At 33.2% G+C, this 25882-nt stretch overlaps 3 protein-coding genes across 4 annotated transcripts; 1 reads left to right on the top strand and 2 right to left on the bottom strand.

Annotated features, from left to right (window-relative positions):
• Positions 1-255: 255 nt before the first annotated feature.
• LOC136200767 (acetyltransferase At1g77540-like) lies at positions 256-863 on the bottom strand. The gene is made up of 2 exons (XM_065991205.1): positions 579-863; positions 256-440 (listed from the first exon to the last, which is right to left on the bottom strand). Exons 1-2 carry the CDS (start codon positions 825-827, stop codon positions 351-353), a joined length of 339 nt encoding a protein of 112 aa, XP_065847277.1. The 5' UTR covers positions 828-863; the 3' UTR covers positions 256-350.
• A 4283-nt stretch (positions 864-5146) lies between these two features.
• On the bottom strand, positions 5147-9025 carry LOC136235242 (V-type proton ATPase subunit c4-like). Its single transcript, XM_066024831.1, has 3 exons — positions 8788-9025; positions 8372-8657; positions 5147-5619 (listed from the first exon to the last, which is right to left on the bottom strand). Exons 1-3 carry the CDS (start codon positions 8870-8872, stop codon positions 5487-5489), a joined length of 504 nt encoding a protein of 167 aa, XP_065880903.1. The 5' UTR covers positions 8873-9025; the 3' UTR covers positions 5147-5486.
• An 8130-nt stretch (positions 9026-17155) lies between these two features.
• Positions 17156-21092, top strand: LOC136235634 (BTB/POZ domain-containing protein At1g21780). Of its 2 annotated transcripts, none has more exons than XM_066025450.1 (4): positions 17156-17391; positions 17495-17640; positions 19507-19622; positions 20223-21092. In XM_066025450.1, exons 1-4 carry the CDS (start codon positions 17279-17281, stop codon positions 20826-20828), a joined length of 981 nt encoding a protein of 326 aa, XP_065881522.1. In that variant the 5' UTR covers positions 17156-17278; the 3' UTR covers positions 20829-21092. The 2 variants fall into 2 exon arrangements, with proteins under 2 accessions (XP_065881522.1, XP_065881523.1); XM_066025451.1 differs by having other exon boundaries at positions 17197-17391; positions 17470-17640.
• The last annotated feature ends 4790 nt before the right edge of the window (positions 21093-25882 follow it).

The raw sequence follows: 25882 nt of genomic DNA, 5'->3' as shown, positions 1-25882 counted from the left end.
TTTACTAAATTGATTCTATTTTAACTATCAATTTAGACACACCAATTAAGGATGGGTAAGAGTTTCAAATCGTTTATATTAGATCTCGAGTTTGAATCGTTTGAATCCTAATATACGTATAAATCTTAATTAGAAGAGGATGATAAAATGGGAAATCAAACAAACTATCAACCCTTAAACTTGTTTCATTTTGTCACTTAGCCTCCCTTATTAAGACATAAAAAAAAAAAAAAACCATGAGAGGAGAAGCAATACTGAGTGTCAATATCTAGTTATTATTAACTTATTACATTACATGAAACTTGAACAGAAGTCTTAATTAAAAAACATTAAAAACAAGTAAAGGCGTATCATATAGCCGAATTTGGCTGTGTTTTGGATTTGACATCTGCAGAATACACAACAGAATTCCATGAAATGTTTCGCGGAAGAAACGTATCCTGTTCAAACAACAAATCTCTCAAAACTAAAACCATAAAATCGAAACGAAACGTTTCAATTAGAAATTCATCCTCCAAAATTCATGAACAATTAAATGAATGAATCGAAACGTTTCAATTGAAGAATTAGGAACTTACAGAAACATAAGAGCAGGTAGGAATGACGGACATAGAATGAGATTTGGCGTGATTAAAAGCAGCAATACAAAGGTGAGAAGCCATGCCCAGACCTCTCTTAGAACGAGGAACAAAAGTATGAACTATATCCATCACTTTCCCATCTTCTCTTACAACATAATCAAGGTAAGCTTCTTTGTCTTCTGTCTCAAATCTGTTCTGATTTTGGTTCCATACTATTTTTGGTGCCTCCGCCGTTGTCGTTGCCATTTTTTTCCTTTCTTTTACGCTCTCCAAAAGCTTAGAGAGATCACCCGTATTTATTTATAGAAACCAAACAGGGGCAAGTGGGTCAATTTGAACCGTTGATTACGTCAGTGAAGTAGTATTATTGAAGACTGTAAAAGTCAATTTGTGTTTTCCTTAATATCTTATCATCCAATTTTTTTTTTAATTTGTGAGAGTAATGCCGATCGATTTAATATTATTCAACTTCTCAATCCGTCCTCTTTAAGCATCTAGAGGTAGGAATGGCAACGGGTAGTGTACCTACCCGGTACTATCTGATCCTAATGGGACTACTCGTACCCTGTATAAAAGGGTATGGGACGGGTATGAGATCAAAATCATTACCCGTTAGGATAATGAGACGGGTATGGGAATACTCCCTAGGGTACCCGGTACCCGTTATCTGTCATAAATTTTTTTTATATTAATAAATATCATTGTTTTTTAGATGTAAGACGTGAAATTTAAACCCCAACCATTTATTTTTCAACAATTGAGTGATACCATTAAGCTACTTTATTCTTATTAATTAAAGTTCAATTTATTCAATTTTTAGATTGATGATTTATTAAATTTATAGTTTGTTAAATTTGTAATATTTTTTTATTTATTGATTCTTAATGGGTAAGGGTATCCGTGGATACCCGCGATTTAAATGGGAAGGGTATGAGATGCAAAAAGTATACTCGTTAGAGTAATATGACGGGTACGGGTAATTAAAAAATAAAAGGGTAAGGGTTTGGGAATGGCATTGCGGGTATCCTACCCGTTGCCATCCCTATCTAGAGGTCAGAAAATAAGAACACAACTATCCAAAAAAAAAAAAAGGTTTCTTCCTGTCTCTCATGTTTTTTCTTTGCCTTATGTGAACTTCAATTAGGTTTGGATGCGGTGTTCCTGTTCATGGGCTCTAACGGACCACAAAGACTAAATTACATTGTCTAAGCTCGGTCCGGTTTATGTTATATTTATATGGAGCTTTTATAATCAGTTATTGAAAATTAGATTTTATAGTATAATTTAATTATAATTTTTATATGTTATTATAAATAAATTTATTTTTATATAGAAAAATAAAATATGTTTTTATGTATTAATTTATAAATTCTAGATTTCAATTAATCTAAACTCGAAAATATATTATGGATATTAAAAAATAAGACTACTGATTTATAGACTCTAACCTCTAAAATATATTAAATACAATGATTTACTATATGATTTGTATTAGAGCATCCTAGTGGTGGCAACAACTCTTTGTTGCCACCTAAGCTAAAAGATAAAGAAAGATTACATGCCACTAGAAGAAATGAAGTATTTAAATACATGGAGAGTTAAAAAGAAAATAAATAGGGTCAAAAAAATATTAAATTAATAAAATTGGACTTATCTGAACATTTTGATCAAAAAGTAATAATGATTTCATAGACAACTGCTCTTGCCAAACTCGCCAACTGTGGCGCAAGTCTTATACGCGGGAGAGACAACAATTTTGGACCTGCATGTTCTATACTTTCTTGGTTTTTACTTCTTTATTGTTTTATCATGTAGAGTAAAAAGTTTGTATACAAAAAAAAAAAGTAACAACTAATTCTAAACACATAGGAAATAGTGGTTGGTTACTCTTCTTTTTACAAAGTGACAACTAAAAATGCTCCATTAGAGCTGCTTTTATTACTTGACATAACTAAAATAATTTTAAAATTCTGTCAATCCATCCAACTAATATGTTCATATTAATAAAATAAATTAAATTTAATTTAAAATATGATTATGAATACTTCTTTTTTTTATTATAAGCCGTTTTAGGTTTTTTAATTAATTCATTTTTATGTGATTTTGTATTAGTAATACACTTTTAACAATATTTTCTCAAATTTTTATTATAAGAGATTTAGTAGTGATGTAAATAATCTTAATTAAGTTATAAAATTTAAAAAAAATAAGAAATTTTACATGGAAAGTAGAGAGTTCGAAGATAAATATTAAAAGTAAACTAGTCATTTTAATATTGCATTAGTCTTGATAAAAAATCTTAAACAATATATAAAAAATAACTGATGGAGTAATAAAAATCTAACAAGTTAAAATTTAATTATTTAATTTAACAAAACTCAACAACATAATCTTAAATATGTAAAAAAATATTTAATAAAAAATTAAAATAAAGATAAGAGAAGAAAGATATGTAATAAATGCGTGCCGGATATGACTAAGTAAATTGATGTATTCTTTTATCGAAAATTCTTGAATGGTTTGGGTTGGTTTGGACCCGAACCACATAGCAAAATCTCTCATATTTGAAAATTTAAATAGTATGATAACTTTTAAAATTTGGTGTTCCTCTTAATTAGTATGGAATTCTAATAAATCTAAATATAATTTTGAATGACCAAATATTACATAATCTGTGATCAAAGATAAATTGGATTTGATTGATTTTCGATTTGACTTTTTATTCAAATACTGATTTTCTCTGAGAGTTACTATTTTAAATTGGATAAATAATTTATTAGTCCTTTCTTTTTTACCTAATACACTGTTTAGTCCATTTATTTTGAAAATCACATTATAAGGTTTCTATCTTTTGTCAATATTAACAATTTGGTCTCTTTGTCTAGTTTTTTAGATTTTTAACCGAACATATCTTAGCTTTCAGGACAGCTATAGTAGATACAAAATGGTCATGTTACTCTGTTATTTGCTGGCTGTCTGTTTATGCCAAATATCCCGGTTAAAAAGCTAAAAAAAATTAGACAGAAAGACCAATGAGTTAATATTGACAAAAGATATAAGAGTATCTCCAAGAGACTCTTAGTGCACTCTCTAAAAATAATATAAATAATTGACTCTTAGTGATTTAAGAGTGACTAAGACATATCATCTCCAGCAATACTCTTTATATCCACTCCTTATTTATTATTTTATCGCTAAAATTATTAATTGTTGTTATATTTACCAATAGTGTGAGGAGAGAGACTCCTCAATAATAAAATATTAATAAAAAATGAATTAAGAGACACTAAGAGGTGGAGAGATGCTCTCTATTAATAGAGATGATGAAGAGGCTCTTAATGATTTGAGGAGCAACTAAGAGGTTGTTGGAGCTGATTTTTTACTCTCCCTCCTCAAATTTTAACTTAAGAGCCAATTTAAAAAGCTGTTGAAGATGCTCTAAGACTCATAATGTGTTTTTCAAAATAGGAGAACTAAACAATGTGTTAGGTAAAAAGGAAGGGACTAATAAATTATTTACCCTTTTAAATAACCATAATGAGTTCCATTTCAGAATTGTTTAGTATTTGTTTTTTTTATATATAACCAGCAATCAGTTTTTATGCATATAATCAATATATTTATAAACAAATTCATCCTCATTTGTAGCAGGAAAAATCCTTGCAATGAAATGATAAGTGGAAGGTACTTGAAAACATCTTATGTTTATGCATCCACCGAACTTGTTTAGACTTCATGTACTTCGACTTATCTAAAATTTATATCATTGCATGTATTCAGAAAGGAATTTAATGTCATTTTAAACAAATTCCGAAGATAAATATGACATTTTTAAAAGATAGTTGAACTTTAAGGGACATGTACTCGTGAATTTTTCAGCTCATAACGAGACAAGCCCAGAGCAGCAAAATGATGCAGAAAACAATATTAACTTTCCCTGGTTGATTTTTGTTGTAACGAAGACGGGATATGAAACAAATAAGGTAATTGAGAAATTAGAAGTCAAAATGGCAACATTCAATCGAATATTGAGTATCAGCTTCAAAATTGACAATATTTAATAAATTAGCCCAAATACAATCAGGTCGTCTCCTCATTATTATTGATCTCCTAATTGATCACGATCTTTACTGCGAGAAACAAAACATTAGCCCTATATATCCTAACAAAGTGGGAATCCTAAAATTGTATTAGAAATAAAACTCAACCCCATCTTAGGTTGTTTTCAAAAATTTAGAATTTGGTAGACAAGAACTGATTTATAATAACAAATATATATATATATATATATATACACACACTATGTTAGGATGCATAAGCTTCGCATTTTGTTTCTCGCAGTCAAGAGCATGACTAAGACGGAAAGAAACTGCTTGTACTCGACTAATTTGTCAAATATTGCTAATAGCTAAAATTTGATCTGAGCCGCTAAATTAAACCTCCAGTAACTTTGGGACCATTTTCACCCTCAATTCAATATTTGTAAATATTGAACATATATCAAGCAGTAAAAAAACTAAATATATCCAGTACCTTCAAACAAACAATCAATGCAGGGACACATATCTTGTAAATCAGGTAATTTTTCATTGCTTCAATTGGTTTAATATCTCAACCATAAAAATCCATCATTTATGCGAAAAGAACTCGATAAAGATGAGCCATAAGACTTTTGAGGACACAAATAAACCGAAGCTCACAACCAACTTAATTGAGAAGATAAATAAACTCTTCAGAACGAATACAGCTCCTGGCTGGCAAGTATGCTACATATACAAGAGTTGCACTGCCGGGATGGATGGATTCAAATAATTTATGAGAATTTGAGCAACTTCTGGATACACCATACACTTTAATTTTATCCGAAAAATAAAGGACGCGTTAAGAGTTACACCTTGGCCGCTTTTACTCTGCACGAGACTGGCCTGCTCGGGATGAGAGAATGATTCCAACAATAAGACCATACAGAGCAAGTGCTTCAGCAAAAATGAGGATAAGAATCATTCCTACGAACAGTTTTGGCTGTTGTGCATTAGCCCTGGAAAACATTTTGAACATTAAATATGATATAGAGAAACATTATGATAAACCGTTTGATAAAGGACTCGTGACTTGTCTTATCTTAAATAGCATACCCTGGCTATGGGGTTAGGGTTTAAAAGAACAAGCAGAAGAATATACAACAAAAGAATATAACCAGAAGATGGCATCCATGATCCCAAACTAGAATAAATTCACTGGTAAATAAAAGAGGGTTTTGCAATCATTGTTTTATTTTCAATCAAATTGAAAGCATTTATATCTCGATTCTGTCAAGGTGATGCTGTTTCATGTAGTGTAATATACAACCAAAAGGTGTAAGGTCAAAAAATTTAACTTCTAGGCATTATGTCTAACCAAAAAACAATAACCATTAAATGAAGCAACAAAAATATCTTTCTAAAAGCTAAGATGTCACTTCCTACCATTTGACTAATTTTTGGAAAACGAACAAGTGTCCAGCTTAAAGTTTGATCCCAGCTCGGGACTAGCAAGGTATCCTATTGATCTGAGTTCTTTATTAAAATCAGATCCATTATGAAATCGAGATCACGATTGCAAATTATAGTCCTCTGCTCGACAATCCAAAGAACATGTGACAGTCTATGAAGGACCGATACGGGTATGGAAAACGGCATTTCTAAAAGATATAAGATACGGGTACGGCTGGGATACGGCAATTTTTATATATAATAAATAATATATATATCATTTATAATGAAAAATTTAGAAGATACATAAATATATAAACCACAAATCACATTCATAAAGTCATTGTAAAACTACAAATAACATCTACAATATTAACTAACAAGTCATATAATCCTTATATTTTTAAAGTTTTTTAATTTGTTAATGGGTGGTGGGTTGATATTACTTTATTTAATTTGTTATATAATCCTTATATTTAAAAAAAAAACCTACAATTTTTAACTAATTAATTATGAAAAGTATCCCCTAATAAAAAAAGAAAGAAAAGGATACTTCCGGGCCGTATCCCCGTCCTCGGAGTATCGGATACGCGTACATTGACCTCTTAGAAGTATCGGTGCTTCATAGGTGACAGTGCAAAATTGAGAAATTTTAATCACTTTCAAATCCCAAGGGAAGAGAAGGCGAAGACCAACTCCAAATTTGAGATTATAGTGGTTAAGCATTTCCAATATCATAATAAATTGTTTGTTACCAGATTGTTGATTATCATGGTCAAGGATATGCTTAAATATGTAGTTTATAATATAGTCTCAAGTTTGATGGACATCAGGTGAAGAAATCACATAAGACGGACAAATTTCGTTGTTACTCCTGGACCGAATCAAGTTTGAAGGTTCACAAGGAGTTTCTGCTTCACTACGGGGTTTGGAACATGCGAATCAGTGCGTTATTTCTGCTCCGGATCCAAATCATGCGATTCTACATTCTATACGGATGAATTTTACTAAAATTTTTTTCATTTAGCTTAGACTTTTTAGTCCGTGGAAGTCTAAGATATAGTGCAATATTATTTTTTTGGGTGTTGAAACCCTAAAAACACAAGTTCTAAGAAGTTTATGAATTATTATCAATCAAAATTGATTTATCTTTTATTTGGGTGGCGCTTTCAACCGAACAATCTGATTTATTTCTTGGTTGTTGGAGACTGGATTCGGATCTTTACAACTTTGTTTTGCAAGAGTTCTTGCATGTCCGACCGTCATTCGTTGGGAATCAAATCTCATTAATGGGTTTTCCTGGCACCATTCCTCGTGAGTTTGCATCAGTTTGGACATACACGAATTGATGCAAACCCACAGGGAATGGTGCCTCGAAAACCCACAACGATATTTGGTTCCCAAGAAAGCCAACGAATCAGGGTCGGACAGACAGAAACCCTTGCAAAACAAAGTTGCAAAGACACAAATCCAGTCTCCAATGCCCAAGAAATAAATCCAATTGTTAAGTTGAAGTGTCCCAATTTCCCAAAGAACACCGGAGAAGCTCTCATAGAGAAACCTTCAACTCTAAACTCCTTACAAGTGTTTTTAGGGTTTAAATACCCAAAATTAAAAGTAACATAAAGAAAAAGCTAAATGTAGAATGGCATGATTCAGGCCCAAAGTGAAGTTCGGAGTAATCACCGGTTGTGAATCTCCAAACTTGATTCCGCCCTGGAGTAAGCCCAGGACTGAAGTCCGGAATAGCAATGAACTTTCTTCGTCTTAAGTAATTTCTTCGCCCAATGTCCACACAACTTGAGACTAATATTATAAACAACATATTATCATATTTAAGCATCATAATAATCAACAATCTAGTAACCAACAATTGATTATGATCTCGGAAATGCTTAACTAGAGTAGTCTCCCATTTGGACTTGATCTTCACTTTCTCTTATTAAAATTTCTCATTTTGCACCTCACAAGCTTCTTTAATTTGTAACAGTGATCCAGATTTTGCATTGTAGAAGGAAGGACTATAATTTGGAACCCTGATCCTCATCCTGATTTCATCATGGATGGGATTCTCATAAAAATAATGATAACAACTTTGTACACTCCATAATTATACTATAAATATCCAAACAATGTTATCTAGACAAATCCAATACATGACTAAATTACTAGGGAGATTAACTAAAAAAGATAGAATTTCATTAAATAAAAAAAGACTAATCATTACCAATTATAAATATCATGCGAATTTCATTGAATCACAAAAGACTAATCATTAGACATTATAAACATGATATGCCAATTTCATTCAAATCTTACCGGACTCCAGCATCACCAACAATTCCAATTGCCATTCCAGCAGATAAGCCAGCAAGTCCGCAAGAAAGACCAGAGGACAAGTGAGCATAGCCATCAAAAAGATAGTAAGATTTAGCCTTGGGATTAATACCAGTACTAATAATAACCGCTATAATTAACCCGTAAATCCCCAAAACTCCAGCCATAACCACTGGAACTATCGACTTCATAACAAGCTCCGGTCGCATCACTCCCATCGAAGCCACTCCAACCCCACTCTTCGCCGTCCCATAAGCCGCACCCATGCCTGTAAATGTAAATCTACATATCATTATAAACACTTACAATAACCGACTTTAACAATTAAGATCCAATTTTAGAGAAAACAAAAGGTATCGCAATAATTGTAAAAAAAAGAAAGTGGAGAGAGTAAGTACAGGAGAAGACAAGGGCAGCGGCGGCTCCGAGGAAGCCGAAGAAGGGAGCAGTTTCATCGCCGCTAAAACCAGAAGCAGAAGACATTGTTTCTGAGGCTGTTTGGCGACGGAGATGAGAAGAAAACTGTGTTGGACGGAGGTCTGTGTCTGTAGATTATGGTATTCGATTCTCTGTTTGGTTAATGAGAGAAAAGAGGGGAAGATCGGATCTGGGAAAGCAGGGTAGGAAAAGGAAGGTAGTAGGAAGGAGAGGGATGATATAGAACACGTGTATGATTACTACCGATATTACGTTGATACCCTTTTGTCCTAATGTTGCGATTTTTTTTTTTTTTATATAAGAATGTTGCGATTTTTCAACGCTAATTATTTACACTTGTTTTTCAATTACAAAAGGTATAAATTACACCCATGGCCACTGGACTTTACTCATTTTTATATTATGGCCACTGAACTTTATTTCTTCTTGGTATGGCCACTGAATTTTACACTTTTAATATCGGTAGCCACTTAACGTCTCAAAACGACCATTGACGGCTAAAATTAAAAAATCCAAAGCATTAATGATATTCTAAGGAACTTTAATTCTTGAAATTTTTTGTTTTGAGGTCATTTAGGTGTTGTTTGGTTATGAGAGAGAAAGTGAAATTTTAGATAGAGAAAGCTCCAAAAAATGTGATTTTCGAAAATAAAAAATGTGATTTCATGGTAAATATCGTTATGAACAACTTTAATTCTTGAATATTTTCATTTTAAGGTCGTTAACGATTATTAACGGTCATTTTAAGAAGTTAGTTAAAATTGAGTGGTCACCGATGTTAAAAAGTATAAAGTTGAGTGGCCATACCGGGAAGAAATGAAGTTGAGTGGCTATAATGTGAAAATGGATAAAGTTCAGTGACCATGAGTGTAATTTACCCATTACAAAATTGGATAGGCTCATTTACATACTTTTGTCCAAATGACCCGTTTGTTTTACCTACTTTTTGCTGTTGCTATTAAAGTTTGCTGTTACGATTTGCTATTGCTGTTACGCTTTGTTGTTTGCTGTTGGAAAAAGCTGCTTTTCCAAAAAGCAGAGATTCTCTGTTTTTGTAAAATGCTGCTTTTCGAGTGTAAAAGGCAATTAGGAGATCACTAACTAAATACCTAATGCTGCTTTTTAGATGTAAAAGACAAACACGAGGTCACTAACCAAACACCTAAAACTTTCCCTTTTGAAGTGAAAAGGCAAAAGAAGCATGAAAAAGAGCAATCAAACACCCCCTTAAACATTTACATAACACGCTATATATCTAGATTATTTTATTTATGACTTTTCCAATATATATATATATGTATAACAACTTAACAGTTTCTTACTCTTTTTTCTTTGTCTCTACGTTTCTTTCTTCGTTTGCACTCTAAGACACCGTAAAAATCATATTTGTATATCTATTGTATTTCTACTATTTTTTTCGATTGGCTTTAAGGTTCTGCAATTTCTTAAGTATGTTATACGTTTTGCCGAGGATAATATTTCCCGCATATGATTTTACTTCGCATTTTTCACAAACTGTGAAGCCTGAGCAAAACTGCGAAGGGAAATACTACTTCAGTACATGAGTTTGCTTTGCAGTTTGCAAAACTGCGAAGTCATTCTGCGAAGTGGTATTTCACTTCACAGTTTGTGAAAAATGCAAACTAGTATTTTTTTGTTATTTGCCTAAAATATCCACAAGTAAACAACATGTAAAACCAAACGACATCAAAACAAAACATTATCAAAATCTACAACAAGATTGCAATAATAATTCAACAAGAGTCGTATCACTGTCGTTTGGAATACAACTAAACCATAAACCCACGTATAACCAAACAACATCAAAACAAAACACTATCGAAATTTACAACAAGATTGCAACAATACTCCAACAATAGTCGTATCACTGTCTTTAAGAATACAACTAAATCCTAAACCCTAACCCCTAAACTAAGTACTTCCCTGGTGATCACTTCTTGGATCAGTAAGTAGACAAGACTCCTTAAAGGAAGTTTGCAATTGATTAGTGAATGTATCAGGGGTATGCTTTCCAGCAATGACATGAGCACCAGTGTACTATCCTAAACCCAAAAAGTCAACATTCGCTCTCTAGTTAATTTGATCTTCACTTTCTTCAGCACATCCCAATCACATGTCAATGTGATTGATGTCTTTGTATTCAAGCTAAATGTATACTTGAATTTGATGCATTTGTATTCAACCTTCACAAAAATTTAGTCATTTTAGGGAAATAATGAAAGAAGCGCTTCACAATTTTGCTTATTGCGAAGCCTGCGAAGGTAAATACAACTTGATATTATGAGTTTACTTCGCAATTTGTGAAAACTGCGAAGCAAACTCATTCTACGAAGTCATTTTCTGGAAAAAGTACTATTTCAGTCCATAATTTTGCTTCGCAGTTTTCACAAACCGCGAAGCACAAGGTTAGAATTCTAGCTCTTCTAGAGTGGTATCTCACTGATGGCTCGGACCCCTCCGGAAGGAGCAAACTCATTTTGCAAAGTCATTTTTTAGAAAAAAAAAATACTATTTCAATTCATTTTCAGTCATTTTTTTTAGCAAACTCATTCTGCAAAGTCATTTCCTAGAAAAAAATGCAAACTGCGAAGTAAACTCATTTTGCGAAGTCGTTTTCTAGAAAAAAAATGGCATCCATACTATCATTTTGAACTATCTCTAAGTTCCATTTCGCAAAATATAGCTAAAAAACAAAAAAGCACAACTAAACCATAAACCAAAATCGTACAAAGAGATAACACGAAAATCATAAAATATAGTAGATACTTACATTTTTTCCGCATTTTGCAATTGAAATCGACAATAAACAGTATGATAAACGCATAAAAAAATCATTTCTTCAACGAAAATGGTGCCTTCGAGTTCTCACAAGAAGAAAGAAACTAAAAGAGGAAGAAGAAACATGAAGATGAAACGATGCCTTCGATTCGCACAAGAAGAAATGAACCAAGAGAGGAAGAAGAAAGAGGAATATGAAAGGATGCCTTCGGTTCGTACAAGAAGAAAGAAAGGAAGAGAGGAAGATGAAACAATTTGGGTATTTTGGGAAGTCACAAATAAATAGTCTAGTTATGTAATGCATTGGGTAATTGGTTTAAATATGTAAATAGGCCTCCAAATTGATTCAATTTTGCAATTTTCCTTTTTTTTTTTATTATTTTATCATGAAATCATTTTACAATAGGTTTTATCATGGTGCACAATATTTACACAATTTCACACTTTGATGTACAACCTTCAACCGTTATTTTATCTCACTAATATATACGACCTTATGACCTCCCAATATGATGTACATCAGGTAAAAATAACCGGCCAATGCTGGTCAAAACTTTCACGTCAATAATTTTCATCCCATCCATTGGTAAAAGTGGGACCCACCACATGTGTTATTACTAAAATACACATTTATGGGTTTCCCTCATTCATCTTTTCCATGCGATTCCTCATTTCTTAACACTAAATTTTGATCTCTTTAACTCCCTATATTCTTCATTATGTCTCTTCAAATTTCCTCTCTCTCTCTCTCTCTCTCTCACATCCAAACCATCGTTTAAAAACTCTATAGTTCACACCTCTCCAAATCCACCACACTTTAATAGCAACAACAGTTGACCAATCTGTAGTATAAAAAAGAACAATAACACTAAATTCATTTCAAACCCATGATTTTCAGAAGAAGTTAAGCTCATGGTAGATGGGGATTTAAACAAATTAGCTAAAGTGGTACTTATGAAAATCAAATACCCAACACAAAGCCCACCTTGAGACAACACTATCATAACATTTACAACCAATCTACCAAAAGAGCCATAAATAGTAAAACATAAATCACTAAATGAAGAGTCGCACGGACCGTGGGTGCCCAAATAGCTCCATTCACAACCAATCTACCAAAGATACATAAGGAATCGAACACGGCATTGTAGGGAGGACACTTACGCTTCAAATTGCTCCATTTGTGATGTGTTAGACTTGTAATTTGCCGCTCTATTTCTCCAGGATCAATCAGGTGCCATTGAGGTGTTGCTTTGAGTTCATTATTTGAGCTTGTTCAATTTCACATAAATTGCGCACTAACTGTTCGATCAGGTGTTGTCGAGGTTCTGCTGAAAATAATTAAAAGCTCAAATAGTAAGGATTTAACATGAACTTTCCTGGATATCCTTGGATTTCTAGTGAGATTTGAAGAAGGATTAAAGGCAATGATGTTAAGAAGCAGGTGTTGAACTGGTTCTAGAGAGAGAAATGGAGAGTTAGAGAGAGACTAGAACTGGTAATATTTGATCTATGACGCATGTGTGTTGGTTCATATCATCCATTCTTCGAAGCCTGAGCATATTGGAATTATATATTGCAATACCTCTAGCCTGTCATTTACGTGTCTCATAATGCTTACATCTAACTTCACACGAGGACTTGTCAGATTTGTATACTCTCCATTCGAATATATTCTTAACTGCATATTTTCCAAGTGCATCTTGCAATTATCGTTTGTTTGAGAATATATCATGCATCTTTAAACCGACCACCCTTTTTTATGCATTAGATTCAATAGGAACCATATGTGCATCACCCATTTTCGAATTTCTTCATAATAAGGAACTTTATCAAACAACAATTCATAAGGTGTTTTATTATTAAGTAGAACATAAGGTGTTCTTTCATCAAGTGACAAACCGCTAAGACACATTTTCTCCAAAAATCTAGCAGCAAATTCTCTTGAAATCTTAATGCCCTGACCACATTTAAACTTGTTGATGTTTTCGTTTGACTCTCCCATTTTGTTGAGGAGTCTCGACACATGAAGTCTCAAATAAAATTTCATTCTCCAAAAAATAATCATGCAAAAAGTTAAACTCAGCCCCATTATCACTACAGACGATCTTAATATCTTGTGCAAATTGACGTTTAACCACAATAATAAAATTAAAGAACATATGTTTAACTTCACTTTTATTACTCAAAAAATAAATCCACGCTCCTCTAGAATAATCATCCACAATTGTAAAAAAATAATGATCCCCAAAAGGCTGTCTAAATGAACTAGTTCAAACATACGGCTAACTTTATTATTGTTAATGGGAAAACTACTTCTAGGCTGCTTTGCATACGAACACACATCACAAGCATGATTATTTTTCTTACTAGAACTACTCACAACCAAAAGCATTTTCAACAGGGATGGTAACGGGTAGGGTACCCGCAGGTAGTGCTAATTCCAAACCTTTACTCGTTTATTTTTTAATTACTTGTACCAATCTTATTACTCCAAACATGTATATTTTTGCATCCTATACCCATCCCATTTAATTCGCGGGTGCCCACAGGTACCGTTACTAGTTGAGAATCAATACATAAAATAAAAAATGTTACAAAAACAAAACATCAATTTAATAAATCATCCATTTAAAAATTGAACAAACATGTTGTGTAATAGGATATGAATGATTTATGATTTCTCTTATATGTTGATTGAAATTAATAACCAACTATGCATATTAAGTTATATATATTTTAATCTTAATCAATAAAAATAAAATAGCTTAGTGGTATCATTCAATGATTGAATAACAAAAATTTGTGAGTTTAAATCCCACATCTTGCATCTAAAATATAACAATATTTTTAATATTAAAACGAGTTATGATGGGTAACGGGTACCGGATCCTCTAGGGGTATTTCCATACCTGTTCCAGGTAATGTTTTTGAACCTATACCCGTCCCATACCCTTTTATGCAGATACAGGTTCCATTAGGATCGGGTAGTACCAGGTATCTGCGGGTACATTACCGGTTCCATCCCTAATCTTCAGTGTTTTCTCCGAAGGGTGCCCCATTCGTTGATGTCAGAGATCGAATGAAGAATCTCCATCCATAACTAGCACCTTCACTTAATGAATACTATAGAAAAGTAAAGTCCATCCTTACGTTCACTCACTCCAATCACCTTTCTCATCGACCGATCCTGTATAATACATAATTTGTTAGTGAACTAAATAGAACAATCAATCTCATAAAATAATTGAGTCACAAAAATTAAGTTGCAAGTTAATTGAGGCACATAAAGAACATTATCAAGTTTTAAACTTCTGATAATATCAAGGCTCTCATTTGGTCTACTTGTGCAGACTTCCCATCTAGTAATCCCACTGATGAGTTTTTCACCTTTCTAACATCAGTAAATAAAGATATATCACAAGTAACATGATTTGAAGCACATGCGTCAATAATCCAATACAAGTCTTCACTATCGTTCTTACCATGAAATTTATCTTTATTTTTAACAACACTAAGATAATCAAGAATCAGTTGTAGCTGAGTAGCAGGCACGCTGCCAAACTAGATCCTTCATCCCAACTATGCCTAATGGAGCTGGCTGTTTTAGTAATATGATAAATTTCATATGAAATATTTTTCGAAAAAATTACAAAATTGGGTCAAATGGGAGACCTATTTACATATTTAACCCATTTACTACTACATGTCTAGACTGATTTTATGTGACTTTCCCTAAATACCCTTAACCTCTCGTCTTTCCCCTTCCACTTTCTCTTCCTTGGCGCATGGTTTCTCTTCCCCAGAAGATTTCCAGACCTTTGATCTTCCTCTCTTCCTTTATATTGCGAAATCTGCACCATTTCTCTTCATCACCGTGTATTCTCTTCTTCTTCTCTTCATCTCTTGATTCTTCATCTTCCTATTGCTAGAAAACGAAGCCATGGTTCTTCATCTTCCTGTTTCTGCTCGTCTCTTGGTTTCTTTCTTCTTGTGTGGATCGAATAAATTATTATTCTACGTTATTTTCATCGTTTTCCCCAGTTTATCATATGGCTATTGACGATTTTAATGGTGAAAGGCGGAAAAAAATATAAGTATCTACTGTTTTCTCTTTGTTTTTTTTCTAGAAAATCACTTCGCGTAATCTGGTTTTGCGAAGGTCTGCAAGGAGAAAGAGCCTGAAATGTAACGATTTGACTTCGCAAAAACGGATTACGAGAAGTTTGCGAAGAGAAAAATTCATGATTTTTCCCTTCACAGACTTCATGTAATCCGCTTTCGCGAAGTCAAATCGTCACATTTCTCCTCACGGACTTCGCGAAATCCTCTTTTCGCGAAGTAAAATCATCCTCTTCCTTGCACATTTCTATTTGCATACTTCATGAAATCCTCTTTTCGTGAGGACAAATCGTCCTTTTTTCTACCTAACACGATTAATTTTTCTAAAGGTGGTTGAATACATAACATCCCTTTCAGAAAGGCGGTGTACTGGGATGCATAGGAGATGACTTTCCTTCTGATACGAGAGAAATTTCCATCAAGATTGGTCACATTGATTTTGAAATGATTTATTAGGAGTTTATTGTGGCAATCTTGTGGTAGAGGAGTTGAGGTGGAACCTGTGAAATGTCCATCCCAAAAGGTCTGGACTTCCATTTCTCATCCCAAAAGGTTTGGACTTCCAATACATGGAGAAATTTCCATCAAGATTGGTCACATTGACCTTGAAATGATTTGTCAGGAGTTTATTGTGGCAATCTTGTTGTAAATTTTGATAATGTTATGATTTTAATGTTGTTATTGTGGCAATCTTGTTGTAAATTTTGATAATATTATGATTTTAATGTTAGAATCCCTTGTTGTTATGTTTTTTTTGTTATATACAACTTCGCAGATTTTGTAACATGCGAAGTCTGCGACTATAAAAAAATGCTTAAAAACACGCTTTATCTTCGCATATTACGAAATTTGCGAATTAAAATCACCTACTGAACCAAACATTATCTTCGCAGACTTTGCATATTGCGAAATCTGTGAAGTTAGACGGGAGGGAGAAAGACGAAAGACTAAAAAATTTCTAAATGTTATACATATATTAAGGGTATTTTGGGAAAGTCGCAGAAATATAGTCTAAGTATGTAATAAGTTGAGTAAATAGGTCAAATATGTAAATGAGTCTACTATTTGACCCAATTTATAATTTTCCCATATTTTTCAATATTTCTCGTTTATTTTTCTTAATCACAATAGCATAAAATACAAACCTATTTATAAGGTAAAATACCCTTTAATAACTTTCTTAATTATAGCACAATTTCTTATTTTCCAAAGATTTCTCTACCCTTAATTTGAAAATTTTCTCTATTCTTAATTTAGGAAAATTTCCTAATCCAAAAATTTCTCCTACCTTAATAAGAGAAAACATTGTCTTAATAAAAAAAAAAAAAGAAAGATAGAAAAGGAAACTTTTATACTAGAAAAAGAAAAAAAAGAAAAAAAAAGTGAGAAGAAAAGCGTGGCTTTTGCCGCGGCTACAAAGCTTGGCAAAGTGTCACTCAACAAAACAGCTTTTAAACAATAGTCTCCACTAGTCACTATCTTTTCTTTCAAAGAGCTCACCGACTACCACCACCGCAAGGGGAAACGGCGATGGCGGATTCAAAAGTCGAGACGATCTCAAGACTAGTCCAGTGGAAAATCGAGAGCTTCGGTCCTTGCTCCTACAAGAAATCCGATGCTTTCAAGGTCGGCATCTGGACTTGGTAATTAACCTATACTCTTTCTCTAATGGCCTTTTTCCAACTTATTTCTACTTTCTTCATTATTAAAATGAATTTTAGGTCGGTTCATTTTTGTCTTTGATAGGCATTTGTCTGTGGAGAAGAATCGATATCTTTACGTTCGTTTATTTCCAGAGGCATCTCGAACTGCTAAAGAACAGCCTCCTCTTGCTAGATTTGTTCTGCGCGTCTCTAATGCTGGCCCTAATCGTAAACCCTATATTTCTCCTAGTATGTATCCCTCTTATCTCTTACTATATCTTTTCTGCAACTTTCATTTGATTGCTTTTCTGCTCTTAGTTTTCAGCTCCTTTAATTTACATATGTATATGTATAGGAATCTCAAGAGTATATACAAAGTTATTTGAAGAATTTAGAAGCTAATTGAAAGTATTCTGACGATTATGTAGCTCCTGTTCGCTTGGTGTGGTTTCTAGATTGATTTTGGTCCTTATCTTGTTTTATTTTGGGAGGTGGAATTTCTAGTGACTATTAATTGTAGGCTGTGATAACTTTGATAGATTAGCAAACTTGAGATGCAAATAAGTTTTTGTTCTTATGAATAACCATCTACACTATCAGACTGGTATTTATGTTCGATTGGAAAGTTTTATGCTCTTTGATTTGTTAAGAAATGAAGAAACCCCCAAAATGATTCAATTGATCCTATGTTTTGTCGTCCCATCTTTAATGTTTGTGTGTGGGCTTGTATTTGATCTCTTAGTTTTCTGTTCTTATGAATAAGTTTCTGTTCTTATGAATAACCATCTACAACTCTTCATGACATGCCTTTCACTCTCCCGGAAACTGATATGAAATGTTTCCGGGCACGTTTCCATAATTACCCAAAATATGAAAAAGTTTCTCAGTTTTTAAATGACTAAAATTCTGGAAATTCAAACTTTCTATTTTGCAATTCCTTTTCCGTCTAAGGTTAAGAAAATTGAAACTTCCCAGTTGACTGATAATTCCTTGTATCCTTCAATTTCAAGAACTTGCCTATATTTCTTTCGCGCCTATAATTCTTGTCTCTTGAATCTCGATTGAGTTTGGAATTTCTTCATCGTGTTCTTCACAATTTCTGATTTCATCTTTTACTTCTAGTTATTCTGAAATCTTGGATCTTATTTAAACTCTAACTTCTCAATTAAATATTGGATTTTAATTAATTTGCAAGACATGCATGATGACACATCACACATAATTGGGTGGGTGGAATCACAAAATGGGTTGGGTGGTCTGCATATTGGTATTGTTGAACAAAAATATTTTTGTAAATATATTATTATATTTTTAATATTTATAAATATGCCCCTATATTGTTAATATTTACATGTTCCCCCATGTTTCCGTTTCCTATGTTTTGTAGAAATTACGTTTCCCATGTCCGTTTCGGTGCAATGTAGGTTTTCAGCTGTGTATTTGATCCTTTAATTTACATACATGTGTATCAAAATCTCAAGAGTTACATTTCTTGAAAAATTATTTGAAGAATTTGGAAGCTAGAAAGCATGATAAATTGAAAATATTCCAATGATGATGTAGCTCCTGCTCATTTGGTGTGGTTTCTAGATTGATTTTGGCCTCTCTCTGTGTCTTTTTTTTGTGTGTGAGGGAGGGGGAGGGTGAAATTTCTAGCAACTATTGATTGTGGACTGTAATGAGATGCGAGGAACTGATATTTATGTTTGATTAGAATTTTTACTTTATACTTTGCTTTGTGAAGAAATGAAGAAACAACCAAAATGATTCAATTGATCCTATGGATTTTCAGAATTGGAATTTTCTGGGGAAAGAACCAAACGCTCTTAGTAAATTTTACCTCGACACCCATTAGATAAAGTAGGAAAAGAATCATTCTGTTTCTTCTCTGTTTTGTTCGTAGAAGATTGCCTAGTCTATTCACATGGAATTATATTGGTAGAAATAAGCACACTGAAATGTAGAGAAACATACTACTATGAAAACTTCTTATGAATTTTTTTGTTTCACCACTTCAATGCTTTTATGGACAATGTAACATCGACCTTAAAGCCTGTATTTGTTGGTACAAGTGATGTATAATTAATAGAACCCTCAAACAATGTCTTTCTGCAGTTCAAGAGAGATTGCTTCGGAATTGTGATGACTTTGTCTGGCCTGTCGACTCCACCTGTCTTGGCCGCTTCATCATTGATGTTGAGTTTCTAGACCTCAAGATCTACCCTTTGAATGTGAGCTCCTTTAACTTCATTTGGCTCATATGATGTTTTTCTGCACAAATGTCTTCTATTTTAAATTATGAGGTGGGGAATTTGGGTAGGGGACAGAGAATGATAGTACTGCGTAGTTCCCTTATTATTTCAACTAGCTGCTGCATCTCTTGATATGTTTAGATATCCTTTCTTTTGGCTAAAGAATAAAATTGGAAGCAAATCTAACAGGAGAGAATGCTAATTTCAAGTAACTTTTAGATTATTGTTTTTACAACACATCTAGTGGCCTAACTGGTATGCTGCTATGCATATTGCTTTTCAAGTTCAGCATATAGATCCTTAGAAATTGAAGGATCATAACTTCATATTATAACATACCTCGGCAGCTCATCTGTGGTGCTCACATTTCTTTCTAGCCTTAAAATTTCCATTGAGCAATGTTGCGAGGCCAGGCGTGTTTTTATTGTTTGGTAAGCAAAGTGAAGAAGTAACATGCACGTTGAAAAATTATGCAATTTTTTTACATGTTAATAATATTAGGTGTGCGTGTACAAGAATCTGCTGATTAGATGAATCATTAAGGCTCAAATCTCCAGTCTTTCCATGTCAAAAAATCAGGGTGGGGAAGCCAGTTCTATATGGCCTAGTGATGGAATGATGCAGTCTGTTTCAACCCAGAGTACGCTTCGATGTCTCTCTCGTATGCTGGACGAGGCAATCCATGCTGACGTTACCATCCACACTGCTGATGGTACTGTAAAAGCTCATAAAGCAATTCTTTCAGCAAGTTCACCTGTTTTCCAGAGCATGTTTCATCATGACCTCAAGGAAAAAGAGTCGTCTACAATCTACATCGAAGACATGTCGGTAGATTCTTGCATGGCTCTTCTAAGTTACTTGTATGGAACCATTAAACAAGAGAATTTTTGGAAGCACCGATTAGCATTGCTTGGTGCGGCAAACAAATATGATATCTCAGCCCTAAAAGATGCTTGTGAGGAAAGCTTGTTGGAGGATATAAATTCTGGAAACGTCCTTGAGCGGCTACAAGAGGCATGGCTTTACCAGCTACACAAACTGAAAAAAGGATGCTTGACATACTTGTTTGATTTTGGAAAGATATATGATGTTAAAGAAGAAATAAGCAACTTCTTCAGGCAAGCGGACAGGGAACTGATGCTTGAAATGTTTCAAGAAGTGCTTACAGTTTGGAAACCTTTGTGATTCGGCCTCGACAATGACGAGCTCTTCCTTGTGGAAGTCGTTACTGTTAGATAGTTGTGTATATAATTTGTGAAGTTCTCCTTTAGTTTTTTTTTTGGTCATGACAGATGTTGTTGTTGTTGTATGACAGATGATGCCTGGAAATATATGGGTATGCATCTTATGTCATTCTTCTTTTTTAAGGTTTGAGAGTTCCTTGTGTAGTGAAACTATTTCTGGAAGGGAATAATTTATGCAATAATATTGTAAGAAGTTCAGAGTTAATATTAATGTTATGATTGAATGGATGATTGATAGATTGATTCATGTATGTTTTTAGGTGTTCTTTCTTTTTCCTCAAAGTTTATTGGTATATTAAAAACGAGATTGAATATTTTCTTTTTATCTAGTTCGATTGATATGATTATGATTATTAACTTATGATTATTAACTTTTATTGTATTTATATTAAGGGGTTAGCCGATCCCGAATCATTTTGGGACTAAGGCTTTGTTGTTATTGTATTTATATTAAGGGGTGTGAAAATGGATTATGACCCATAAACGATTCGTGTAACATGTTTGAATTAGGGTTGATCTATTAATGATGTGCATCATGATTATTATTTTTTATTGTATTTATATTAAGGTGCGTCCAGTCTGATAACATTAACAATAATCATTAATAATGGTGAATATATTATACTTCTGATAACATTAACAATAATCATTAATAATGGTGAATATATTATACTTAAGGAAAGCAATTACAACTAAAACAATATACTTGGAATCCGTGGCTTGTTGTTAGTTAATGGAGTCATAGTAAACAACAACTTTGTATTTACAGGATGATATTTGATTTTTTTTTTGAACGATTATAGAAAGTTAGGGATGTATTAAACCAATAAAATATATTGGGTTAAATATACAATTGGTCATGAAATTTTTATGATTGTTTCAAAATGATCACTCAATTTCAATTTATTTCAATTAAACCATTTATTTTTTTAATTTTGTCTCAATTAAATCATTCCAGAGACTTTAAGAGTAAAAAAAAAAAACATCGGAAGTATGATATGATTTCCATACCAATAGTAGTTAACTTTCACCGCTAATATCTGACCAGACGACATGTGGTTGCCACCTAGCTGACACGTGTCATTTAGGTGACAGCCACATATCATTTCGACCAGTGGTGAAAGTTCACTACTGCTGATGTGGCAGACACGTCACTTTTCCAATGTTTTTTTTTTGCGTTTGAAGTTGTCGAAGTGACTTAATTAAGATAAAATTCAAAACTGAATGATTTTATTGAGACAAACTGAAATTGAATGACCATTCTAAAACAAACATAAAAAATTAAAGGCCTAATACATTACCAGCAACCTCAATTTGTCCAAAATAGTAGATTGACTCCTTGAACTTTGCAAGTGTCTCACCAGCTCCCTAAACTTACTTATTTCGTATCACCAGCTCCCTAAACTTGTCCATAAAAGTATATTAGCTCCCTGAACTTTGCAAGTGTCTCACTAACTCCTTGAACTTGCTTATTTTATAACAACTAAATACAAAAACTTATTAAACCTAAATTCTAAAAATACATCTTCATCTATTCGAGAGGTAATTTTTCGATTCTCCTACCTTTCAACCTATTATAAGAGTTAGTGTTGCAAGTTTTGAGAGGTTGAATGAATGAGGATCGAGAGTTAATATTATGGTTTTTGCATTTAGTTGTTATAGAATAAGTAAGTTTGGGGAGTTGGTGAGACACTTGCAAAGTTCGGAAAGCTAATCTACTTTTATGGACAAGTTTAGGGAGCTGGTGATACGAAATAAGCAAGTTTAAGGAGCTGGTGAGACACTTACAAAGTTCAAGAACCAATCTACTATTTTAGACAAATTCAGACAGCTATTGATATATTAGGTAAAAATGCAATGATCAATAATACATTTAACCCAAAATATCTTCCTATGAACTTATAGGAATTAATGTGTCGTAAGATTCCTAATTGGACTAGAAATCAAATTACATAAAAGAACCAAAATTTTGAAAGATCTTATCTCCAATATCGTTAACTAATTCTTAATCCTTTTCCTATTTGGAAAGCTACCTCACATAATTTCATATAAATATCATTAATTCACATCGTATTCCTCTCACTAATCTTCACACAAATTCAACAATGGATACCGAATCGAAATACGGGGCATGCTGGTGGAAAAGTATCGACAACTCTACTGATAATATAATCAAAATCCAAGTTGAATTTCATTACTTTCTTCAATCCGTAAATCCAGATCTTACTCCACTATCCGTTTGCACATTCAGAAAATCATATTCTCGGCCACGAAACTTGTTATTATTAGACGAGCATCGACAACACATCATACGAGATGCACTTGTTTCCACAATTGTCAATGCGAGAGATTACGTCGATGAATCTGATATTTCTACTCAAGAGTTCATTGATTATATCACACCCCAAATATCATCCTTTGCTTCTGATTTTGTTCGAGATCCGGGGCTCATTCTCCATGTCAAATTCGTTCAAGCCGATTATGTGGATAGCGACGAAGAGGATAATTTAGGGTTTAAGCCGGCGAGTAAATCGTGCATTGATGGATTAAAGAGGATTAGGGTTAGGGTTAAAGATGACGAAGAGGCGAAGTTAATGGAAGATTGTACGGTTTGTTTGGAGAAACATTCGGTTGGTAAAGAGGTTATATGGTTGCCTTGTAATCATGTTTTTCATGGAGATTGTATCCTTGATTGGCTACGGAATAGCCATCTTTGTCCTTTATGCAGGTTTCCCATGTCGATTGATGATCACTGAAATTTGAGGGAACGAGAAATTTCCCCTAGAGTTTGTCTGCCGTCCCGAACTGTGCGTTGTTGTGGCATCGTCCCCCTTGGATACTCTCTCTTGCTGTATAGACGCGGCTCTGTTTGCCGGACAGGGGAATACGGGATTAAGTGCAGTATTAAGGAGTGAGGACAGGCAGTTTGTTGCAGGTAGATCAGTTGCGTTAAATTGGGTAATGGAAGTCCGGGAGGGTGAGGCATTAGCAATCCTACTGGCTTTGAGGTGGCCAGTAGAGCGTGATGGGATTGGCAGCCTGTAGGCTGATTATTCCGAGTTCGGTGATATAATTGGGAGATAAATGAATTGGTCCATGCTCTAGCTAGGTCGGTTCTACCAAATCCTGGTCTTAGACTTTATATGTTTTTCTCGAACCGACCTAGCTAGAGCATGGACCAATTCGTTAATAAAGTTTTGGTTTTGTTTCAAAAAGAAAAACGAAACAGACTTTATTTCAAACCTTGTTTAGATACAATAATATAGAATTTTTTTTGTACTTGGATTTTTAAAATGAAAAAATATAAATAAAACATCGTCTTCTCTTTAACGGATCAAAACTTCAAGTAATGGTGCCGGTGACAACCTGATAAATTTTTTTTTTTTGTCACGGATAAGGAGAGAATTGTATCTTTGTGGTTCCACCTAATATAAAGTGATCAAAATTTTAAAAGAGGTTGCTATTAGTTGGAATGGGGGCAGCCGGGGATTTTGACAAGGTCAAAATCCTTCACCCACCATATTAAAATATATTTTTGGGCTGGTTGGGAAGGCTCTAGTCATAGTATCGGTCCGCCCCTGACTACCAGTCTTACGAGAGAAGCAAAGCAACCGATTGTTCGTTTCTAAATTAAGAAATTAATCTTTAGAACTTGGTTTGGATCTAATTATCGCAAATTGTCTTTCTAAGTGGTAGAGAGAAAAAAGCAACTAGAATGTGTAGTAAATACTCCGTGAATAATTAATTAATTTGAGATTTAATAGTTGTCAATTTTATAACAGGATGAATATAATAATATAAATTAAGGGATAAAGACCAAATTTAACCCTAACGTTTTAAGAGAATTGCAAATTTATGCCTTAACGTACAAAATGGTAGAAATATAACCTTTACGTTTCCAACCAATATTAATTTTAGTTTTATTTTGTTGAAATTAGAAAATATTGGTTTGACTGTTATTTTTAGATATTCCAAACATCAATTATATTATATTTAATGTGTTACTAAAGCAACTACAGTAGAACCTCTATATAGGAATACTCTATATTAGAATAACCTCCCAATTGTTATACAAAAGTTTGGTCCCAAGTGCTGAGAGTCTTTGTTATACCAACCTCTATATAGGAATAACCTCCCAATTGTTATACAAATAGTCTGGTCCCAAGTGTATTCCTATATAGAGATTTTACTGTATAAAGTATATGTTAAAATGCTCATAACTAAGCCTGTTACATATAAGTTAATCACAATTTTTTTTTATCAAACTGTCTAAAATATGTATTTTGTTATTAATATAATAGTAAGTAACTAATAAAAACATATGAAATTGCTTCGGTTTATGGACAAAGTTGTTTGGAAGGTTTGATGTGACCGTTAAATAATAGTCAAACCTATCTCTTCAAATTTTCGATAATGCGTGGCTAAAATTGATTTTGCTTGAAAATGCTAGGCTTAAATTTGGATCATTTTGTACGTTAGGGCTAAATTTGCACATCACTTACAACGTTAGAGTTAAATTTAGCATTTTATTCTATAAACTAATATCCCAGCATTTTAATGTTAGAAGAGTGTTAATGCTAGTGTTAATTTTGTTAGTCGTTCTACGAATAGTATAGTCCATAACTTTGTTCGTGCTGCATACTCTATGTCAGGATTGATGTTATTATTTTTAAGACTTCTTGATTTTATTTGTTCTATATTGTATTTTGATTTTTATTAAAGAAATTTTCTTTTTTACTTCAAAAAAAAAAAATCCCAATATATTAGACATTTTATATTTCAAAAAAATAAATATAAAATTACAACTTAAGTGTCATGATTAGTTTAGCCTTTGTTAGTGAGTTTGGAGGTGAATGGAGGTGAGAGTTAAAAGAGGTAATGGAAAGGGAAGAGAAGTGATGGAAAGGAAAGTTAAAAATTAACCTTATTTGAGAGTTTATAGGATGCAAATGAGGTTAAATGTTTAACTTCGTTTGAGAGTTTAAATATGAAGGG

Source organism: Euphorbia lathyris, chromosome 7, assembly GCF_963576675.1.
Source record: "Euphorbia lathyris chromosome 7, ddEupLath1.1, whole genome shotgun sequence".
Taxonomy (NCBI): domain Eukaryota; kingdom Viridiplantae; phylum Streptophyta; class Magnoliopsida; order Malpighiales; family Euphorbiaceae; genus Euphorbia; species Euphorbia lathyris.
This window is presented reverse-complemented; position numbering and strand designations above follow the sequence as displayed.